This window comes from Muscardinus avellanarius, assembly GCF_963383645.1.
Source record: "Muscardinus avellanarius genome assembly, chromosome: 12".
NCBI lineage: Eukaryota > Metazoa > Chordata > Mammalia > Rodentia > Gliridae > Muscardinus > Muscardinus avellanarius.
In genome coordinates this window covers 60,179,508-60,202,761 of record NC_137798.1, presented here as the reverse complement: position 1 = coordinate 60,202,761, position 23,254 = coordinate 60,179,508, and the positions used below count along the sequence as shown (strand labels likewise).

Genomic DNA, 23,254 nt, shown 5'->3' with positions numbered 1-23,254 from the left:
TCCCAGCATTTTGAAGGCTGAGACAGGAGGCCGGCGTTCGAGGATAGCCTCAGCTAATTAATGAGGCCCTTTGCAACTCAGTGAGACCTGGTTTCAAAATAAAGAATAAAAAGTAGGGCTGAGGGTGTCACTCAGAGGTAAAATGGCCCTGGATTCCATCACCAGTTCCAAAAAGAAAAAAAAAAAAAAAGGAAAAAAGAAACCACACATGAATTTATTCTTTTTGTTTTGTTTTGTTTTGTTTTGTTTTGTTTTGTTTGCGGATTTGGGAATGGAACCCAGGGGAATTTGACCTCCAAGCTACACTCCCTGCCCCATTTTTTTAGTCTTTTATTTTGAAACAGGGTCTCACTAAGTTGCAGAGGACCTCACTAAGTAGCTGAGGTTGTCCGCAAACCACAGTCCTCCAGTCTCATCCTCCTGAATGCTGGGATTACAAGCGTGTGCCACCACGCCCCGCTCACACGTGAATTTTAAATACATCTTTTACTTTCTTTGCAATTAACAACTTGAAATGATATATTTCATTGAATCTAAGTTACTCTTTATTATAAAATGGCACTGTTAGTGTCCTAAGCAACTGAGACAGAAAAAATGCTGCCAATCAAACTGACTCACAGAGGATGCTTTCCAATTTCAGAGATATAAAAATGCTGATCTTAGAATCAGTGAGATACAGTATTTCAAAAACAACTTCCGTTTTACTAGTGGTATCGGTGTTTTTAAAGTTTTACTTAATCTGATTTGCTTTTTCCACCCTTTTGGGTTAGCTTTCTTGTAAACTGGAACGAGAATTTCGGTGTGTGGAACTTGCTGATCTCATGACTCAGAATGCTGTGAATTTAGCTGTTAAATATGCTTCTCGATCTCGGAAATTGATATTGGCCCAAAAACTTAGTGAACTAGCCGTAGAGAAGGCAGCTGAATTGGCAGCAACCCAGCCGGAAGAGGAGGAGGAGGAAGAGGATTTCAGAAAAAAGCTGAATGCTGGGTAAAAAAAATACTAAGTTGTTTGAATTTTTTTTTAACAGTCTTAGTACTAAGTAAGTCTTTTCATAGTTCTTTTTTAGATAATATTACTGTCTTTTAGTTATAGTCATACTGATACAGAGTGGAACCAACCAAGGTTCAGAAATCAAGTTGAAGAAGATGAGGACAGAGAAGAGGAGGATGATATAGAAGAAAAACCAGAATTACTTAAACAACATGGTAAGATACATTTTCTTTTTTTTTTTTTTTTTTTTTTTTTTTTTTTTTTGCTGTACTGGGAATGGAACCCAGGGGTATTCTACCTCCAGGCTATACTCCCATACCTATTTTATATTTTGTTTGGAAACAGTGTCTCACTAAGTTGCTGAGAGCCTCACTTAGTAGTTGAGGCTGGCTTCAAACCTATGGGATCCTCCTGTCTCAGCCTCCCAAGTACTGGGATTACAAGCATATACCACCACACCCGGCTTCCTAGCCCTATTTTTTATTCTTTATTTTGAAACACAGTCTCACTAAGTTGTGGAGGTCCTCACTAAGTAGCTGAGGCTGGCTGTGAACCTACAATCTTCCTGTCTGTTTGTTGAATATTAAGGGTGACTTTATTTTCTTTTTTTCATTTACATTGTATTTTATATCTTAATTATAGGACAGAACTCATTTTCCAAAAGTGCGAATATCTCTGATGTGCCATCTCTTAAGTCAGGTGAGAAATATTTGTAATTTTATAATGTAAAGGAAATTTTGCAAGTAGCTTTTAAAGTGCTTTATTTACTCAGCTATACCTTCTCTTTGTTATTAACACTTTTTTTGTTATCAGAAATATTGTTTGTGAGCCAGGTGTGGTGGCACACACTTGTAATCCCAGCATTTGAGAGGCCGAGAACAGAGGATCGCCGTTTGAGGACAGCCTCAGTTACTTAGGGAGGCCCTCCGTAACTTAGTGAGACTCTGTTTCAAAATAAAGAATAAAAAATAGGGCAGGGGGTGTAGCTCGGAGGTAAAATGCCCCGGGGTTCCACCCCCAGGTCCACAATAGAAAAAAATGTTGTTTGTTAAACTGATCATTTAATACATGCTTATTAAAAGCCTGTTGTGTGTTAGGCATTTGGCTAGATGGAAGATAGAGAACTCAAACATACTTGTTGCTCCCTGCCTTGATGCTGTTTCAGCCCCACTGCAGAGACAGGTGTTGACAGATCTGGAAATCACTAAGGAAACTTCACGATGCTGGAGAAACAGTTAAAAGGAGTTGAAAGTAGTTTGCCTTTGAGAAGTTGAACAAGGAGGTAGAGATGGCTGGAGTGTGAGACTGCCGATTTTTATAAACATATGTTATAGAACACTTTGACTTTTTAAACTGTATGTACAATATCGGGTACTGTTAAAATAGTGTACATATATATCACTTAGATTAAAATTAACCTTAAAATCATATATGTAATATTAAAAGAACACATAACTGATGACTAATCCAGCCAGTGGTAGATGTATGGGGGTCCTAAGGAAGACCTCATGGAGGATTTAAAACTGAGGCTGACAGGTGAGGTGATGCCTGCAAAATAAAAGGATTAAAGGAATAGGAGTGTATCTAAAAGGTATAATGCCCGCAGGTTCATTCCCCAGTACCAAATACCTAAATAAAAAATAGGCCAGACATGAAGGTGATACCTGTAATCCTAGTACTTAGACTGAGACAGGAAAATCGTAGGTTTGAAGCCAGTCTGAACAACTTGGTGAGATCTTAAGCAACTTAGTGAGACCCTGTTTCAAAATAAATGCAGGGTGTGGTGGCACACACCTGTAATCCCAGCATTCGGGAGGCTGAGACAGGAGGATCATGGTTTGCAGACAGCCTCAGCTACTTAGTGAGGCTCTCTGCAACTCAGTGAGACCCTGTTTCAAAATCAAGAATAAAAAATAGGGCTGGAGGTATGGCTTGAGGTAGAATGCCCCAGGGTTCCATTCCCAATACCACAAAAATAAATAAATAAATAAATAAATAAATAAATAAATAAATAAATAAATAAATAAATAAATGCATGCCCTGGGGTTGTAACTGAGAGGTAAAATGTCCCCAGGTTCAGTGCCCAGTACCAAAAAAATAAAGACTGGAGGCTCAGAGGTAGAAAGCTTCCTGGTTCAATCCCCAGTATGTGTGTGTATATATATAATCTCTCTCTCACACACACACACACACACACACACACACACACACACACACACACGAGAAAGAGAGAAAGGGAGGGAGGAAGGGAGGGAGGGGGAAAGGGATGAATAAGTTAGCCAGGCAGAGGTAGATGGGAGCAGGAGCAAAGGAAATGGCACCTGTGAAGGCAGGGTGGTGTGACAACCGCAGGAGCAAGGAGGAGGTGTTACTGAAGGGTCAGGAGCATTTGGCAGGAGACCAGTGTTGCAATGTAGGAGGCTGTAGGAGGGATTTTGATCTTTTATTCTAAGGGCAGTGGGAGGCTGTTGTAGGTTTTAGCGGGGTGTGGCATAGCCCAGTGCTGAGGAGCAATGGGCATGAGATGACGGAAGCAGTCTAGGTGGGATTGAATAATGGCTTGGGAGGTGCTGTTGGTGTTGCTAAAAAGAATGGGTAGAGGTGTCTGATGTACACAGTGTAGGCGTCTCCAGTGTGAGGACTGATGCAGTTTCTGGAGTACTTGAATAAATAGTTTTACCATTCACTGTTGTAGGAAACAGTTGGAAGAAACAGAGTTAGAGAGGAGGAGGATGGATTACTATGAGATCAGTAGAATGTCACAGCTGGGCATGGTGCTCACATGTGTAATCCCAGTACTTAGGAGACTGAGGCAGGAAGCAGGTTTGAGGCCAGCCTCAGCAGCTGAGGGAGACTCTCATCAGCCTAGAGAGACAATAGAGCTGGAGGTGTGGCTGCAGATAGGACGCCCCTGGGCTCAATCCCCAGTACCACACATGCAAAACAACGGTAATTTGGTTTAGAGGTAGAAAGTTAACATCAAAGCAGAGCATGGTGGCACACACCTGTAATCCCAGCATTCGGGAGGCTGAGATCAGAGGATCGCGGTTCGCAGACAGTCTCAACTACTAGGCCCTTTGCAACTCAGTGAGACCCGGTTTCAAAATAAAGAATAAAAAATAGGGCTGGGGGTGAAGCTCGGAGGTTGAATGTCCCTGGGTTCCATCCCCAGACCCGGAAAAAAAAAAAAAAGTTAAAATTCATAGGTGCAATAGTGCATGCCTCTAATACCTGTACTTGGGAGGCTGAGACCAGAGGATCACAGATTTGAGGCCAGCCTCAGCAACTTAGCAAGACTCTTTGAAATTTTTTCAAAATTGCCAGGCATGGTAGTACATACCTGGAATCTCAGTGTTTAGGAGGCTGAAACTGGAGAATTGCAGACTGGAGAACACCTCAGCAGCAATGTAATAAGGCTTTCAGCAAACTGAGACCCTGTTTCTAAAAAAGAATTTATTTTGTTTATTTATCTTGTGAGACGGGATTAAACCTGAGGCATGCTTTCTCTGAGCTGCACCTCCAGCCCTATTTTTTATTTTTTATTTTGAAACAGGGTCTCAATGAGTTGCAGAGGGTTTCAGTAAGTAGCTGAGGCTGGCCTTGAAGCTGTCATCTTCCTGTCTTGGTCTCTCAAATGCTGGGATTACAAGCATGTGCCACCATACCTGGCAAAAAAAAAAAAAAATTTCTTTTTTCTTTTTGCGGGCCTGGGGAAGGAACCCAGGGGCATTTGACCTCCGAGCTACACCCCATGCCCTATTTTTTATTCTTTATTTTGAAACCGGGTCTCGCTGAGATGCAGAGGGCCTCACTAAGTAGCTGAGGCTGTCTGCGAACCACGATTCTCAGGTCTCAGCTTCCCAAATGCTGGGATGACAAGCGTGTGCCACCACGCCCAGCTAAAATATATATATATGGCTGGGGATGTACTTGGGCGGTAGAATGTACCTGGGTTCAATCCCCAGTACCACAAAAAAAAAAAAAAGAAAAAAAAGAAGAAAGAAATTTAAGTAAGACCTGGGGTGTGGCTCAGAGGTAGAATTCCCCTAGGTTCAAGAAAGTTAAAAAGAAAGTTAAAATAATGAGCAAATAAAGCCAGCAAAGCCAGGCATGAATAAAAAGGCTGGGGGTGTAGCTTGGAGATAAATGCCCCTGGGTTCCATTCCCAGTACCACAAAGAGAGAGAGGGAGAGGGAGAAGGAGGGAGGGAGGGCGGGCGGGCGAGCGTGCTGGGCGCAGTGGCGCAATTCCTGCAGTCCCAGTACATAGGAGCCTAAGACAGGAGGATCACAAATTCAAGGCCAGTCTCAACAACTTATTGAGACCCTGTCTCAAAATAAAAATAAATAAAAAGGGCTTTGAGTATAGCTTGGAAGTAGAATGCCCCTGGGTTCATTCCCCAGTGCCCCCCCCCAGAAAAAATTAAGGGCGATAGGATAGCAATTTTAAACTTGGACATGAGTAACCAAACATTGGGAGTATGTAAAGCAAGAAGGAAAAACAAGCAAACATTAGAGGAAGAAGAGGAACCACGAAGAGATTGAGACCACTGGTGGGGAGGGGAAGGAGCTAAGTTAGGGAAGCAGTGTTGCAAATGGTAAGGGAAGAAAGTGTTAAGGAGAAAGGGCCAGCCGCTATTACGGAATTCAACTGAGGAGGCAAATACATAGATGGCTGAAAAGCACCTACCAGATTTAATCACGCAGAGGTGACTGGGGCCTTAGCAAGAAAAGGAATGCCCCTGGATTCCATTCCTAGTACCGCGAAAAAGAAAAGAGAAAAGAAAAGGGCTGGAGTTGTATTATTATATGGGAGGGTCTGTGGGCAGGGAGAAAATGGGAATAGTCAGCAGCTTTTGAAAACTTGTCTGCATGGGGAGTTAAATGGGGACTGGAAGGAACGTGAGGGCCGAGGGGGTTTTGTTTGTTTAATATTGAGAGACTTGAGCCAATTGTAGGAAAAAGTTAAAGATAAGGAAAGAAGCATTGAATAGGTCAAGTTTATCGATAAAGCAGGAGGGGGAGGGATTCAGAAAAGGAATTGCTAACCGTAGCTAAATAAAGTACCACTCCTTCATCATGATAGGAGAAAAGATAGTTCTATACTTACTGGGTATGTTTTATAGTGGCGGGGATAGTTCCCATCTAATATTTTGTCTTGGAAGTAAGAAAGCCATTATCTATATTTGTTAATAAAGTTTTAAAGTTGTAAATTACCTTTGTTTTCATATTAGCAGATTAAAATATTCCATGGAGTATTATAGACATGTGAAGTCATCTGTTTTTTGCCACTATTAACTGAGGATTTCTTTCTCTTGAAAGGTGCAGTTACCTTTAGCAACCAAGGACGAGTAAACCCCTTCAAGGTAAACTGTTTCCAGTCATATCTGTTATGCTTCAGGCCTGCAATCTTAGTACTTGGGAGGCTAAGGCAAGAAGATTGCAGGTTCACAGCCAGCCTCAGCAATTTAGAAAGACTCTGTTTGAAAATAAGAAGTAAAAGAAGGGTGGGGATGTAGCTTAGAGGTAGGATGCCCCTGGGTTCAACCTCAGCACACACACAAAAAAATCACATGTCCATATAAATACTTAGATAGGCCAGATGGGCCGCCCTAGACTCAGGCACTAAAGACTGGTGATTTTGAAAACAAAGAAAGCAGCACTGGTTCACACTTGAGCTAGTTACGTTTGACATCTTCTGCTTATCTTTTCTTTTTTCTTCTCTTTTATTTTTGTGTGAGGGGGTATACTAGAGATTGAACCCAGGGGCATCTACCTCTAACTACACCCCCAGTCATGATTGATTGATTGATTGATTGATTGATTTTTTGGTGGTACTGGGGATGGAACCCAGGGGCCCTCTACCTTTGGCCTACACTCCCAGACCTATTTTATATTTTATTTGGAGATAGGGTCTCTTAAGCCAGTGCAGCTGGCTTCGAATCTGTGCGATCCTCCTGTCTCAGCCTCCCAAGCGTGAGGATTACAAGCGTGCGCCACCACGCCAAGCTTTATTTATTTATTTTATTTGTTTTTGTGCACTTGGCATTAAACCAGGGGCATTCTACCTATGAGCTATACCCCCACCCATATTTTATTTTATATATTTATGTTATTTTAAAACAAGGTCTCACTGATTTTTTTTTTTTCCTTTTTTTGGTGGTACTGGGGATGGAACCCAGAGGTTTTCTATCTCCAGGCTACGCTTCCAGACCAATTTTATATTTTATTTGGAAACAGTATCTCACTAAGTTGCTGTGAGCCTCCCTAAGTAGCTGAGGCTGGCTTCGAACCTGGGCAGTCCTCCTGTCTCAGCCTCCCAAGTACTGGAATTACAAGTGTGTGCCACCAAACCTGGCAGAGTCTCACTAATTTGCAGAGGGGCTCATGAGGTTGCTGAAGCTGGCCTCAAACATGCAGCCTTCCTGTCTGAGCCTCCCAATTTCTGTTTTCTTCTTTAAACATAAAATGCTAACATTACTTCGCTTTTAGGTATTAGCCAATTCCAAAGAGCCAACTCTGTCAGTGAATTCAGCACGCTCAACGAATATTTTAGACAACATGAACAAATCATCCAAGAAATCCACTACACTTAATCGAACAGCAAATAATGAAAGGTCTCCAGTTATAAAGCCTCTGATTCCAAAGCCAAAGTCTAAGCAGGTACTGTTTCAGCTCCCCACATCTGCAGAAAACAGCATGTGAACTCTTTGTCTTCAGTTCTGCTCACTTTCTCAGGTGTAAGATGAGAGGTAGCAGTATTTCATCGTTGATTCTGGTTGGTTTTGCTCTAGAATCACTTTTTTTTTTTTTTTTTTTTTTTTTTTTTTTTTTTTTTTGGTGGTACTGGGGTTCCTGGAAGCCCTTCTCCCTCCGGACTACACTCCCAGACCTATTTTTATTTATTTGGAAACAGGTTCTCTTAAGCCAGCAAGGCTGACTATGAACCTGCCTCCTGTCTCCATCTCCCAAGCGCGGGGATTACAAGCGTGCGCCACCACGCCCGGCTTTAGAATCACTTTTTTTAAAAAATGTTTTATTGTGCATTGTACCCGTACATCTTAATGGAGTACAAGATGGTAGAGTCATACATGCACACATCACCCAGTTAGCCCTTACCCATTCCCCTTCCAGAATCACTCTGGGTGGGGGGCAGGACGGTGCTGGGGATGGAACCGAGGGGCATTGTACCTCTAAGCTACACCCCTAGCTCTATCTTTTATTCTTTATTTTGAAACTGGGTCTTACTGAGTTGCATGGGGCCTCACTAAGTAGCGAGTCTGTCTGCAAACCATGATCCTCCAATCTCAGCCTCCCGAATGCTGGGATTACAAGCATGTGCCACTGCACTCAGCTCAATCACTTTTTAACACACAGACACACACACACACCCTACACCTGTCCTTAGGAACTTAGACATCTGTCTATAAACTTTTTAAAATACCTCCCGCATAGTTCTGATGTATATTCCTAATTAGCCATGGCTGTTAATGGCTCTAATCTTTCCATGTTCTATATTCTAAATATATTTGCCCTTATAAGTATTTGATGGCCAGGCATGGGGGCGCATGCTTGTAATCCCCGCGCTTGAGAAGCTGAGACAGGAGAATCGCACAGGTTCGAGGCCAGCCTCAGCTACTAAGTGAGGCTCTCAGCAACTTAGTGAGACCCTGTTTCCAAATAAAATATAAAAAAGGTCTGGGAGTGTAGCCCAGAGGTAGAAAAGCCCCTGGGTTATACCCCAGTACCACCAATAATAATAATAATAATAATAATAATAATAATAATAATAATATAAGTATTTGACGATAGATTTATCATCAGTTAAGTAGATTTTTTTTTTTAATGCGTCTGGGGATGGAACCCAGGGGCATTCAACCTCCAAACTACACACCCCCTGCCCTATTTTTTATTCTTTATTTTGAAACAGGGTCTCACTAAGTTGCGGAGGGCCTCACTAAGTAGCTGAGGCTGACCTCGAAGCACGATCCTCTGGTCTCAGCCTCCCGAATGCTGGGACTATAAGCATATACCACAACACCCCGCTAGCTGTTTTTATCTTTTCCATTTAATATAATTTAGTTCATTTATAAAAGATGGAATGGGAAGCATTATTTTCTTTTGGTTTTGTTTGTGTACATGTTTATTTTCATCCAAGAACTCAAGACTTCAGTTGTTAGTAAAAGGATTCTAAACAATTAAAAATTCTAGCTGGGCGTGGTGGCTCACACTTGTAATCCCAGCATTTGGGAGGCTGAGACAGGAGGATTGTGGTTCGCAGACAGCCTCAGGTACTTGGTGAGGCCCTTTGCAACTCAGTAAGACCCTGTTTCAAAATAAACAATAAGCTGGTGTGGTGGCACACGCTTGTAATCCCCGCGCTTGGGAGGTGGATACAGGAGGATTGCCCAGGTTTGAAGCCAGCCGTGCTGGTTTAAGAGACCCTGTTTCCAAATAAAAATATAAAATAGGCCTGGGAGTGTAGCCCAGAAATAGAAGGGTTTCCAGGAACCCCAGTACCACCAAAAAATAAAAATAAGGCTGGGGGTTTAGCCCAGAGGTGGAATGCCTTTGGATTCCTTCCCCAGTACTGCAAAATAAATAAATAAATAAATAAATAAATAGTAAACAATAAAAAAATAGGACTGGGTGTGTAGCTTGGAGGTAGAATACCACTGGGTTCAATCCCCAGTACCAAAACAAAAATATTTTTCATATGTCAGAACTTGTAACATATAAAATCATACTACATTTAGTACTAATAATATTTGTTTCTATAGGCATCTGCAGCATCATATTTTCAGAAAAGAACTCAAGCCGATAAGACTGAGGAAATGAAAGAAGAAAATTCTAAAAATGCATCCTCTGAAGCCCCAGCTCTGTGTCCTCAAAACACTGAAAACCAAAGGTCAGTTCAGAGAAAACTTAATAATCTAAGATACAGTATTCCAATAAAAAGAATACACTAACAACCCTGTTATTCAAAATATAAACTTATGCAAATTTATTTTTCCCTTTATGAATAAGACATTCATCTTGGAAGTATGCATTTTAATCCTTGTGACATTAAGGAAGCTACAAAAGCCAGGAGTGGTGGTGCATAACTCTAATCATAGACAGAAGGATCACAAGTTCAAGGCTAGCCTCAGCAATTTAGCCACTCTGTTTCAAAATAAATATAAGCCAGGCGTGGTGGCGCACGCTTGTAATCTCCACGCTTGGGAGGCGAAGACAGGAGGATCGCGCAGATTCAAAGCCAGCCTCGCTGGCTTAAGAGACCCTGTTTCCAAATAAAAAAAAATATTAAAAAAATAGGTGCCTGGGAGTGTAGCCCGGAGGTAGAAGGGTTTCCAAGAACCCCAGTACCACCAAAATAAAATAATAATAAGCTGGGTGTGTTGGTACATGCTTGTAATCAATCCACTTGGAGGCTGAGACAGGAAGATCTCATATTCATGGCCAGCCTCAGCTACTTAGTGAGACCCTGTTTCAAAATAAAGAATAAAAAATAGGGCTGAGAGGTAGAATACCCCTGGGTTCAATCCAGGGGCACACACACATACACACACACTAAATAAAAATAAGTAAATATGTCAGGTACATACTTGTAATCCCAATACTTGGGAGACTGAGAAAGGATTGCCGGTTCAAGGCCAGCCTCAGCAATTTAGCGAGGACCTGTTTCAAAATAAAAAATACAGGGGAGAGGGGCCAAGATGGCGGCGGCTGCGGTTGCAGTGGCTACTGCGGCCACAGCGACGATAACTGGCAGCAGCCAAATAGGACATGTATTTCTCTGAGAAACCCAGAAATCAGATTTTGGTTTAATATCTGATTGGGACAACATATAGAGATATTTATAGCCGTGATGTCCTACCTAAAATATAAGAGAGAAGAGACAGACCTAGATGGCGGCAGCGGCCAGTATTTAGGAGAGGTACATAAACCCAATCCAACCCACCTTGAACTGTTGGAGAAATCTCCCCCAAAAATAGACTGCTCCTGCCCCACATGCTCAGGAACTCTGGACAACATACTATGTAAGAAAACTGTTCGGGATGCATCAGATGGAGCCCCGCATAGTCAGGTCGGCCTGCGCCACGTGTCCTGAGAGCCAAGGGCGCTCCTGCCTGCTGCGCTCCTCTGTGCAGCGCTGGGGGCCGGGTGTGCTCGGAGCAGCAGAACCTGCTCTCCGTGATGAAGCTGTGGGCCTCCGCTCTTGGCAGAGAGATAAAACACATTGCTACTAAGTACTTGGGCCCCCAACTCCTGCAAAAGACAAGCACTGTTTTCTTTTATTAAAAAATATTGAAGAGGGAAGAAAATAGCTGTGGCTGCAGTGGTGACCACAGCTGCAGCAGTAATGGTTGACAACAGCTGAATAGGACATGCATCCCTCTGAGAAACTTTGGAACACAGATTTTGATTTAATAGCTGGTTGGGACAACACAGAAACATTTCCAGTCATGACTTCCTGTCTGAAATATAGGAGAGAGAGTGGAAAATGGCGGAATTAGAGGCAAGACGGAAGCACAGCACCTGCTACTGTAAGAAAAGTGATTTTTGGAGGGATATCACAGAAGAGATCAGAAAGCAGACTGCACAGGAATACTTAACAACAACATACTCTAGGAAAGACCAACAAGGCAGCGACGGCGGCCAGTATTCAGGAGAAGCAGACAGATCCAACCAAATCCACCTTGAATTTTTGAAGAATCTCCCCAAAAAGTAGACTGTTCCTGCCCCACATGCTCAGGAACTCTGGACAACATACTATGTAAAAAAAAGTTTCGCAGAGACAGACTAAGATGGCGGCAGTGGCAGCGGCCAGTATTCAGGAGAGGCAGACAGATCCAATCCAATCCACCTTGAATTTTTGAAGAAATCTCCCCAAAAATAGATGCTCCTGCCGCACATATGCAGGAATTCTGGACAACATACCATGTAAGAAAAATGTCTGGGGCAAGTCAGAGGGAGCCCCGCCCATATTGCTGGGCCAGCTCCCTGCACTGGGCATCCCCAGAGACCTCAGTTCATGGCCGCTGTGCTCATCTGTGCTGCACTGGGAGCCAGGGTGTGTTTGGAGCAGCGGATCACACTCTCCATGGTGAGGCTGTGGGACTCCGCTTTCAGTGGGGAGATAAAATCCATTGCTGCTAGGCAATTGGACTTCCACCTTCTGCAAATGACACGTGCTGTTTTCTCCTACTTAAAATATATACATATATGGAGGGAAAAATGGTAACCTCTGTAAACATCCTGCCCACAGTGACAGGGACTGCAGCCTGCCACGCAGCAAGGCCGAGTCTGGAGCCAGCGAGGCCGGGCCTGGAGCCTGTTCCGTGGCAGTCCTGGCAGTGGGGCCTGCTCCACAGCAAAGAGCCAGAGGGTTTCTTCAACTTGTGGCCAGGAAGCACTAGAAGCTGCTTCTGCCTCACCTAATCTCTCAGCAGATTTCCAGATCCAAGTGACGTCCATTAAAAAAAAATTGGTTGTGAGTGGATCATCTTGTCAAAGTTACTTACCTTCTGGCTTTCAGGTTTTCAGTAAGTGGGAATAAATGTGGAGAAATAGAAGCTCTAATACATTGTTGGTGGGATTGCAAACTGGTGCAACCACTTTGGAGAACAGTATAGAAGATCCTCAGAAGAAGGAAAACGAACTTACCATATGATCCAGCAATACCACCTCTGGGTATCTACCAAAAAGAATGAAAACCAAAATACCAAACTAATGCACGAACAACCATGTTCATGGCTGCACAGTTCACCTTTGCCAAACTGTGGAACCAGCCACGATACCCTTCAACAGATGAGTGGATTTCAAAACTCTGGGATATGTACACAATGGAATTTTGCTCAGCCATAAGGAGAACAAAATTATGGCATTTACAGTGAAATGTCACAAAAATAACAAATCAGATGCTTTTCCGAATGTGTGAAAACTAGGAAGAAATGGGTAACAGGAGGAACTCTAAATGAAGAAGGCATCCTATAGAGGAGCAAATTAAGGTGACCTATCTGAGGGGACGGGAAGGGGAAGAAGGAAACTCTTTAAAGCACATGATGTACTTAAACACATCAAAGTCAATCAGGAAGCCAAGCATGGGTAGCAGGGAGGGGAGGGAAGGGGTTAGAGATAGGGTAGGGGCTGATTGGGTGATGTGTGCCTGTATATCTCCACAACTTTTTTATCCCATAGAGATGTATGACTACAATGCACCTATAAAAATTTATAAAAAAAAATACAAAAGGGCTGGCATGTAGCTTGGGATAAAAAGCCCCTAGGTTCACTAGAAATATAGTTCACTGGTAGAATACTTGCCTCAAGCATGCATGCGGCCCTGAATTCAGTCCCCAGTATTACAGGAAAAGTTAAAAATAAAATAGTATTAGTATTATAAGACTATCTTTAGTTGAGTGTGGTAGCATGTGCCTGTGTGAGACAGGAGGACTGCAGATTCAAGACCAGCCTTAATACTTTGTGAGACCCTTTTCAAAAAAAGGGCTGGGGGAATAGCTCAGAGGTAAAATGCCCCTGGGTTCAATTCCTAGTACCTAAAATACATACATACATACATACATACATACATACATACATACATACATACATACATACATCTATTTAGCTGAGTAGTGGCTAATGCCTTTGATCCCAGTACTTGGGAAACTGAGACAGGAGGATTGCAGGTTGTAGGACAGTCTCAGCAAGTAGTGAGACTCTCATCAGCCTAGCAAGATCCTGTTTTAAAATAAAAATAAAGCCGGACGTGGTGGCACATGGTTGTAATCCTAGCATTCGGGGGGCTGAGCCCAGATGATCGTGGTTCGTGGGCGGTCTTAGCTACTTAGTGATGTGCTCCGCAATTTAGTGAGACCCTGTTTCAAATTAAAGAATAAAAAATAGGGCAGGGGATATAGTTCAGAGGTTGAATACCCCCTGGGTTCCATCCTCAGACCTGCAAAAATAAATTAAAAAAAAAAGTAAAATAGGGCTCAGACTTACAGTGTCCCTGGTTCCAACCCTGGTGCCCTGCCCAAAACAAGAACAACAACAAAAAACTTGGATTTTAGCCAGGCATGATGATTCCAGTGCTTGAGAAGGCTGAGATAGGAGGACTGCAGGTTCATGGCCAGCTTCAGCTTCTCAGTGAGGCCTTCCGCAATTTAGTGAGACCTAATAAATAAAAAATAGCACTAGGGGTTTGGCTTGGAGTTAGAATACCACCAGGTTCAAGCCCCAGTACTGGAAAAAGTAAATAAATTATAAAAAGGGGGCTGTGGTGTAGTTTGGAGAAGTAGAATGCTGCTGGATTCAATACCCGTTACCTCCATAATGCTTTAAAAAATTGTACATGATGTCGGGCATGGTGGCCCACGCTTGTAATCCCTGCATTTGGGAGGCTGGGACAGAAGGATCACACAGGTTCCAAGCAGCCTCAGCTACTTAGTGAACCTCTCAGCAACTTTGTGAGACCCTATTTCCAAATAAAATATAAAATAGGTCTGGGAGTATAGCCCAGAGGTAGAAAGCCTCCCAAGCGCGGGGATTACAAGCGTGCGCCACCACGCCCGGCTCATGCACATTTTTTTTTTAAACTGGGAGTGGAAACCAGGGGCATTCTACCTCCAAACTATACCCCCAGCCCTATTTTTTTATTTTTTATTCTTTATTTTCAAACAGGTTCTCACCGAGTTACAAAGGGCCTCACTAAGTAATAGCTGAGGCTGTCTGTGAACCACTATCCTCCTGTCTAAAGCCTCCCAAAAGCATATGTGTGTGGGTGTGCGCGCACGCGCGAGCGTGCATGTATGTTTGGTACAGGGGATTGAACTCAGGAATATTCTGCCTCTGAGGTAACCATTACCAAATCCCTATTTTGAAATAGGGTCTTGCTAAGTTGTAAGTCTCACTACTTGCTGAGGCTGTCCTCAAACCTACAATCTTCCTATCTCAGCCTCCCCAGTACTGGGATTACAAGCATGTGTCACCATGCCTGGCTAGTAATGTAAATTTTAGTAAGGATAAATACTAAGGGTTAATTTCCAATTTAAAAAGTTAATGGGAGCTGGCCGTGGTAGCACATGCTTGTGATCCCTGTACTTGGGAAGCTGAGACAGGAGGATCGCAGGTTCATGGCCAGCCTCAGCTACTACTTAGTGAGGTCCTGTTTCAAAATAAAGAATGAAAAATAGGGCTGGAGGTGTAGCTCAGAGGTAGAATGCCACTGGGTTCATCCCAGTACCACCAAAAAAAAAAAAAAACCTACATGGCACTTTAATCTGTATAGGAAGCATGAAATGTTTTCATATAATTTACTCTTTTAGGCCAAGGACTGGATTCCAGATGTGGTTGGAAGAAAATAGAAGTAGTATTTTGTCTGACAATCCTGACTTTTCAGATGAAGCGGATATAATAAAAGAAGGAATGCTTCGATTCAGAGTATTGTCAACTGAAGAAAGAAAGGTAAGCATAATTGTAATGAGACTATGATTGTCAACTGAAGAAAGAAAGGTAAGCATAATTGTAATGAGACTATGATCTTCGTGAATTTCCCAGATTTAAAAAAATTCTTAGCTGGGCAGTGGCACACACTTGTAATCCCGGCACTTGGGAGGCTGAGACAGGAGGATCGCACAGGTTCAAAGCCAGCCTCAGCTACTTAGTGAAGCTCTCAGCAACTTAGTGAGACCCTTTTTCCAAATAAAATATAAAATAAGTCTGGGAATGTAGCCCAGAGGTAGAAAAGCCCCTGGGTTCCACCCCCAGTACCACACACACACACAAATAGCTGCCATGGTTCACACTTGTAATTTCAGTATTTGGAGGCTAAGACAGGAGGGTTGCAGATTCAAGGCCAGCCTGAGCAACTTAGCAAGACCCTGTTTCAGAATAAAATAAAAAGGGCTGGGAGTGTGGCTGAGATAAACACCCCTGGGTTCTATTCCCAGTGTTTGTGGGAAACTTACAGAAATGCCTTTTTCTCCTTATAATTAAAAGTGAAGTTAGCCGGGCGTGGTGGCACACCCTTGTAATCCCAGCACATGGGAGGCTGAGACAGGAGAATCGTGCAGGTTTGAAGTCAGCCTCAGCTACTTAGTGAGACCATGTTTCCAAATAAAATATAAAATAGGCTGGGAGTATAGCCTGGAGATAGAAAAGCCCCTGGGTTCTACCCCCAGTCCCACAAAAAATAAAAAATAAAAAAATAAAATTCTTTCTTATAAAAAAAATAAGTGAAGCCGGGCATGGTGGCGCACGCTTGTAATCCCAGCATTCAGGAGGCTGAGACAGGAGGATCATGGTTTGAGGACAGCCTCAGCTACTACTTAGTGAAGCCCTTTGCAACTCAGTGAGACCCTGTTTCAAAATAAAGAATAAAAATAGGGCTGAGGTATAGCTTGGAGGTAGAAGGCTCCTGAGTTCCATCCCTAGTACCACAAAAAAAAAAGTGAAGTTAGTTTATATTTTTGGACTGTTACTTTAGGGTCCTTGCAAGTAGAATTTATATAATTATTATTTTCCTGTGGTACTAAAGATTAAACCTGGGTCATTCTACTTCTGATTTATGCCCATAGGCCTTTTTTTTTTTTTTTTTTTTTTTTCTTTTCTTTTTTTGCAGATCTGGAAATGGAATACCGGCATTTGACCTCCAGGCTACACCCCTTCTGCCCTATTTTTTATTCTTTATTTTGAAACAGGGTCTGATTAAGTTGCAGAGGGTCTCAGCAGCCTCCAGAATGCTGGGATTACAAGCATGCGCCACCACACTCAGCTATTTTGAAACAGGGTCTCACTGAGTTGGAAAGAGCCTCACTAAGTAGCTGAGGCTGGCTGCAAACTGCAATCCTCCTGTCTTAGCCTCCCAAATGTTGGGATTACAAGTGTGCACCACCAGGCCTGCTCTTAGCCTTTTTTTTTTTTTTTTTTTTTTTTTTTTTTTTTTTTTTTTTTTGGTGGTACTAGGGATGGAACCCAGGGCCATTCTAATCTATACCCCAGCCCTATTTTTTATTCTTTTATTTTTGAAACAGGGTCTCACTGAGTTGCAAAGGACCTCAGTAAGTAGCTGAGGCTGTCTGCAAACTGTGATCCTCCTGTTCCAGCCTTATCCAGAGGTATTCTGCTTCTGGGCTACACCCCACACTCTGTTTTATTTTTTATTTATTTTATTTTATTTTATTTTATTTTATTTATTGGTGCCAGGCTGGAACCCAGAGACTTTCTACCTCCAGGCTATACTCCCAGACCTATTTTTATATTTTATTTGGAAACAGGGTCTCACTAAGTTGCTGAGAGCCTCACTAAGTAGCTGAGGCTGGCTTCGAACCTGCGCAGTCCTTTCTCAGCCTCCCAAGAGCGGGGATTTCAAGCGTGCGCCACCACACCTGGCTTGTTTTATTTTTTATTTGGAAACAGGGTCTCACTAAATTAATGAGGCTGGCTTCAAACCTGTTATTGTTTGGACCTCTTAAGTACTAGGGTTACAGGCTTGTGCCACCATGCCCAGCTTCTTTTTTGTTTGTTTTTTGTGGTACTGGGGATTGAACTCAGAAGCATTCTACCTTCGAGCTACACCACCAGCCTGATTTTATTTCTTATTTGGAAACAGGGTCTCACTAGGTTCATGCCAAGTTTCACTACTTGCTGAGACTGTCCTCAAACCTGGAATTCTCCTATCTCAGCCTCCCAACTACAGGGATTACAGGCATGCGCCACCATCTGTCTTTTTTTTGAAACAGTGTCTTGCTAGGTTGCTGAAGAGTCTCACTGTGTTGCTGAGGCTTTCCATGAACCAGTGATTCCCCCATCAAGTACTGGGATTACAGCCATGCACCACCATGCCCAGTTTAGAATATTTTTTTTCTTTAGCAATACTGGGGTTTGAATACAGGGGCATTCAACCTCTGAGCTATACCCCCAGCCCTATTATTTATTCTTTTTTTTTTTTTTTTTTAATAGGGTCTCACTAAGTTGTGGAGGGCCTCGCTAAGTAGCTGAGGCTGGCCGCAAACCTGCGATCCTCCTGTCTCAGCCTCCCAAGTATTAGGATTACAAGCGTGCGCCACCACACCTGGCTTTCCAGCTTAGAATTTTAATATATGGTATCTACTTACATGTCGAATACTCCTTAGACTTGAGAATATTCTTTTTTGGAAGAAATAAGCTCATGTTCTGTTCTAGCCTTTCACATGGAAATTAGAGCAGGTGGCTTGCTCCTGTGAATTTCTGCCATGTGAAGGAAGGAGTAAGCAGTCTTCAGTTGCAAAGGAAAGGAATGTGTGTGTGATACCAATTAAATCCTCAGACTTCACCTCCCCGGGGCGGCAGTGTACAGCCTGGCACCTAGCGACATAGATACTTAATGAATTGGGTTTTATAAATAAAGGTATTGTATAACTCAAAACTGGTCTAGTCACTTCTAGCCTCATTCAGAACTTCTGGGGTGTACTCATTCGAGTCACCCCTCTGTGCCAGTCTGGGATGGAGCTGTTCCTATTCTCTGTATTTCTGTCTTTTAATGAACTTCTTTAAACCTTCCAAAAAAAAAAAAAAACTTCTGAGCAATTGCAATTTTGTGTTTCTCTCTCTTTTCAAAGTACTTATAAAGAGATTAAAATTCCAAAAGATTAGATAAATTAGCATCTGAATAAGTAAGTGTATTTACTACAAAAAAAAAAAAGGAAGACCTAGTAGGAACCTGCCTATAACCCCAGTACTTGAGAGGCTGAGGCAAGCTCACAGTTTCAAGGCCAACACATGGAAATTTAGGGAGACTCAGTTTCAAATAAAAAAAAAATAGCGCTGGGGTGTAGCTCAGTGGTAGAGTGCTCCTGGATTTAATCCTCAGTACAGCCCCCACCCCCCCAAATAAAACTAAAGATGGTCACTCTGAACACTCTGAGTTGTTTTGTTTCTGTGGTACTGGGGATTGAACCCAGGAGTATTCTACCACTAATCTACACCCCCAGCCCTATTTTGTTTTTTATTTTGAAACAGTGTCTCATTAAATTGCTGAGGCTGGCCATAAACTGGGATTCTTCTGTCTCAGCCTTCCAGGTACTAGGATTACAAAAATGTGTCACCATGCCCAGATAAGGCCCTGGTTTTGATCATTGCCACTATAGTTTTACAAGATGGGAAACTGGGTAGAGACTACTCAAGATCTTTCCTATGTAATACATGTATACACACACACACACACACATGTAAATACAAAACATGTAAATACACACACACACTTTTTTGGGGGGTACTAGGGATGGAACCCAGGGGCATTCTACCTCTGAGCCATACCCCCAACCCTATGTTTTATTTCTTATTTTGAAATAGGGTCTTACTGCGTTGCAAAGGGCCTAAGTAGCTGAGGCTGTCCCTGAACTGCAATCCTCCTATCTCAGCCTCCCAAGTGCTGGGATTACAAGAGTGTGCTACCATACCCAGCTATAATTATTTTAAAAAGTTCTTTCAGTTATATTTTGCACTTAATATGAACAGGTTTTTTTTTATATATATATATATACTGGGGATTGGACCCAGGAACATTCTACCTCCAAGTTGTACCTTCAGTCCATTTTTTGTTTTTATTTTGAAACAAGGTCTCCATAAATTGCTGAGGACCTCAAGCCTCACTAAAGTGCTGAGGCTAGCTTTGAACCTGCCATCCTCCTGTCTCAGCCTCCCAAGTAGTGGGATTATAGGTGTGTACCACCACACCTGGTTGGAGGTAAGTTTTTTTTTATAATGTGCCCTATAATTAAGAATATAAGGGTGTGGTGGTGCAGGCTTGAAATCCCAGTGCTTGGGAAGCTGAGACAGGAGGATCGCACAGGTTCGAAGCCAGCCTCAGCTACTTAGTGAGGCTCTCAGCACCTTAGTGAGACCCTTTTTCCAAATAAAGTATAAAATAGGTCTGGGAGTATAGCCCGGAGGTAGAAAAGCCCCTGGGTTCCACCCCCAGTACCACAAAAAAATAAAAAATAAAAAAAAAAATAAAAGAGCTAGGTATAGTGGCACACGCTTCTAATGGCAGTACTTGGGAGGCTGAGACAGGAGAAACGCACAAGTTTGAAGCCAGCCTCAGCTACGTAGTGAGGCTTTCAACAACTTAGTGAGACCCTGTTTCCAAATAAAATACAAATAGGTCTGGAAGTATAGCCCGGAGATAGAATTGTAATCCCAGCGCTTGGGAGGCCGAGACAGGAAGATCGCACAGGTTCGAAGCCAGCCTCAGATACTGAGTGAGGCTCTCAGCAACTTAGTGAGACCCTGTTTCCAAATAAAATATAAAATAGGTCTGGTAGTATAGCCCGGAGTTAGAAAAGCCCCTGGGTTCTACCCCAAGTGCCACAAAAAAAGATAGATAAATATATAGATAAGAAAGATAGTGAGCTGGAGACAGTGGTGCAAACCTGTAATTCTAGTGCTTGGAGAGGCTGAGGCAAGAGGATCTCAAGTTTGAGGCCAGCCTGGGCTTTAGCAAGACCCTCTCAAAAAAAAAAGGTGGGGGAGGGATCCTATTATCTCATCTTTCCAAGTACCAGAATTACAGGCATGCAGTATTGCACCTGGCTTATGCCTGGTTTATTTCACTTAACATAGAAGATCTACAGTTCCATCCATGTTGCTACAGATGACAGAATTTCATTCTAAGGACTTAGTAGTATTCCGTTGGAGTACATATACCACACTTTCTATATCCATATCCATTCATTCCTTGATGGACCCTCAGACTATACTACCCCTTAGCTTTTATAAATATGGAAGCTTTGACATACTGATTTCATTTCCTTTGGCTGTATACCCAGTAGTGAGATCGCTGAGTCATATGGCAGTTCTATTTTTAACTTTTTGTAAAACCTCTACACTGTTTTCAATCATAACTGTGCTAATTTATATTCCCACTGCAGTGTAAAGGGTTCTCTTACCTCTACAGCTTCTTTATCACTTGTTATCAGTGGTCTTTTTGATAATAGCACTTTTAACTGAAGTAAGCTGATATCTCTTTGTGGTTTTTTTGTTGTTGTTTTTTGTAGGTTTTTTTTTTTTTTTTTTTTTTTTTGTAGTACTGGGGTTCCTGGAAGCCCTTCTACCTCCGGGCTACACTCCCAGACCTATTTTTACATTTTTATTTGGAAACAGGGTCTCCTAAGCCAGCGCACGCAGCTGGCTTCGAACCTGCGCGATCCTCCTGTCTCTGCCTCCCAAGCGCGGGGATTACAAGCGTGTGCCACCACGCCCGGCTCTTTGTGGTTTTAATTTGCATTTCCAGAGTGATTAGTGAAGTTGGAGCATTTTTTTTTTTAATATGACTGTTGGCCATTTGTATATCTTCCTCCTAAAAATGTATATTTAGAATCTTTTGGGCATTTTTCACTTGGGTTATTTCATATTTGCTCTTGAATTTTTAAGTTCCTTAAGTATTGTGGATATCAACCCTTTGTCAGACTGAGAGTTTGCAAATATTTTCTCTCAAAGAATGAAAGATTTTTTTATTAATTAACTTTTTTTTTTTTTGCGGTACTGGGGATGGACCCAGGGGCATTCTACCTCCAAGCTATACCCCCAGCCCTAATTTTTGTTCTGTATTTTGAAACAGGGTCTCACTGCATTGAGAGAGCCTCACTAAGTAGCTGAGGCTGTCCGCAAACCATGATCCTTCTATCTCAGCCTCCCAAATGCTAGGTTTACAAGCATGCACCACCACACCAGGCTCTAAATAACAATTATTAATTTTTAACAATCAGGACCCTTAATGGTTTTCGTGGGGCGGGGGGACTGAGACTGTATTGAGGCCAGGGGCATTCTATCTTCCTCAGCTTGTTTTGTTTTGTTTTGCAGTACTAGGGATGGAACCCAGGGGCATTATACCTCCAAAGTTACCTCCAGCCCTATTTTTTTATTCTTTTTATTTTGAAACAGGGTCCCACTGAGTTGCAAAGGGCCTCACTAAGTAGTAGCTGAGGCTGCCCTCAAACTGTGGTCGTCCTGTCTCAGCCTCCCAAATGCTGGGATATAAGCATGTGCCACCACGCCTGGCCCTCTCAGCTTGTTTGGAAACAGGGTCTCTCTAGAGGTTTCTGAGAGTCTTGCTACTTGCTGAGGCTGTCCTTAAACTTGTGATCCTCCCAAGTACTAGGAACACAGTGTGTACTACCACACTCCATTCTGCATATAACAATGTTACCCGAAGCTGGACTTGGTGGCCCATGCTTGTTCAAGAACAGCCTCAGCTACTAGTTAGTGAGGCTCTTTGCAACTCAGTGAGACCCTGTTTCAAAATAAAAAATAGGGCTGTGGGTGTAGCTCGGAGGTAGACTACCCCTGGGTTCCATCCCCAGTACCACAAAAAAATGAACTAAGAATGTTACCTGGATAAGTAAAGAAATCATTCTCATCCTATTTCTGTTATTAACTTTAAAATCTTTTCTCTTCACCTGCAATGTTACAAAGGCATGGAATAACAAGGCCAAGGGAGAGACCACAAGCGACGAGGCTGAAGGAAAGAAAAGGAAACGTGTGGCCAGTGAAAGTCATGAAACAGAAAACCAGAAAGAAGCCACAAAAGAGAATCTGAAGTTGCCTAAAAAGCAAAAACCTTTAGATCTTTCTACAAATCAGAAACTGTCAGCTTTTGCATTTAAACAGGAGTAAAGGAAGAAAATTACCTTAGAAAAGTAATGGATTTTTTGTACTAATATTTGAAGAATCTGGACTTTTATTAATCTTTAAGAAACACATTATTACAAATATTTTTGAAGGGTTTAAAGACAATTGTCTTTCTTTATAAAATAATAAAGTTGGCTGGGGCATTCGCTCAGTGGTAGACCTTATATGTACAAAGTAGGGGGAGGGGAACAATTTAGTATTTACATTAGTGTAGTAACAGTATGTGTGCGAAGTATTCTGTCCCTAATGGAGCAGATGCATTCGTGACTGTAATTACTGATGAGAGAGATCACATCATCAGGTTCCAGTCAAAGCCACTTTTATTTTTTTGTATTGGTTTAGTTTTTGTGGTAATGAGGATTGAAACCAGAGACATTCAGCTGCTGAGCTACGTCCCTTTTATTTTTATTTTTTGTTTTAAAATTGGGTCTCAGCCAGGCATGGTGGCGAACACTTAAAATCCCAGTATTTGGGAGGCTGAGACAAGAAGATCACGGTTCACGGACACCCTCAGCTACTTAGTGAGGCTCTTTGAAACTCAGTGAGACCCTGTTTCATAAAAAGGATAAAAAAAAATAGGGCTGGGGGTATA

General features: G+C 42.4%; 1 protein-coding gene across 2 annotated transcripts in view; it reads left to right on the top strand.

Annotated features, from left to right (window-relative positions):
• Positions 1-22,647, top strand: part of WDHD1 (WD repeat and HMG-box DNA binding protein 1) — a gene marked incomplete at both ends in the record, with an annotated part of 77,023 nt that extends 54,376 nt beyond the window's left edge. For both annotated transcript variants that reach the window (XM_080706968.1, XM_080706967.1), the window contains 8 exons: positions 771-991; positions 1,091-1,209; positions 1,637-1,693; positions 6,316-6,359; positions 7,486-7,656; positions 9,774-9,901; positions 15,321-15,459; positions 22,447-22,647. In XM_080706968.1, the coding sequence (XP_080563094.1) occupies positions 771-991; positions 1,091-1,209; positions 1,637-1,693; positions 6,316-6,359; positions 7,486-7,656; positions 9,774-9,901; positions 15,321-15,459; positions 22,447-22,647 (1,080 nt within the window). The remainder of the gene's footprint in view (positions 1-770; positions 992-1,090; positions 1,210-1,636; positions 1,694-6,315; positions 6,360-7,485; positions 7,657-9,773; positions 9,902-15,320; positions 15,460-22,446) is intronic.
• Positions 22,648-23,254: the final 607 nt, after the last annotated feature.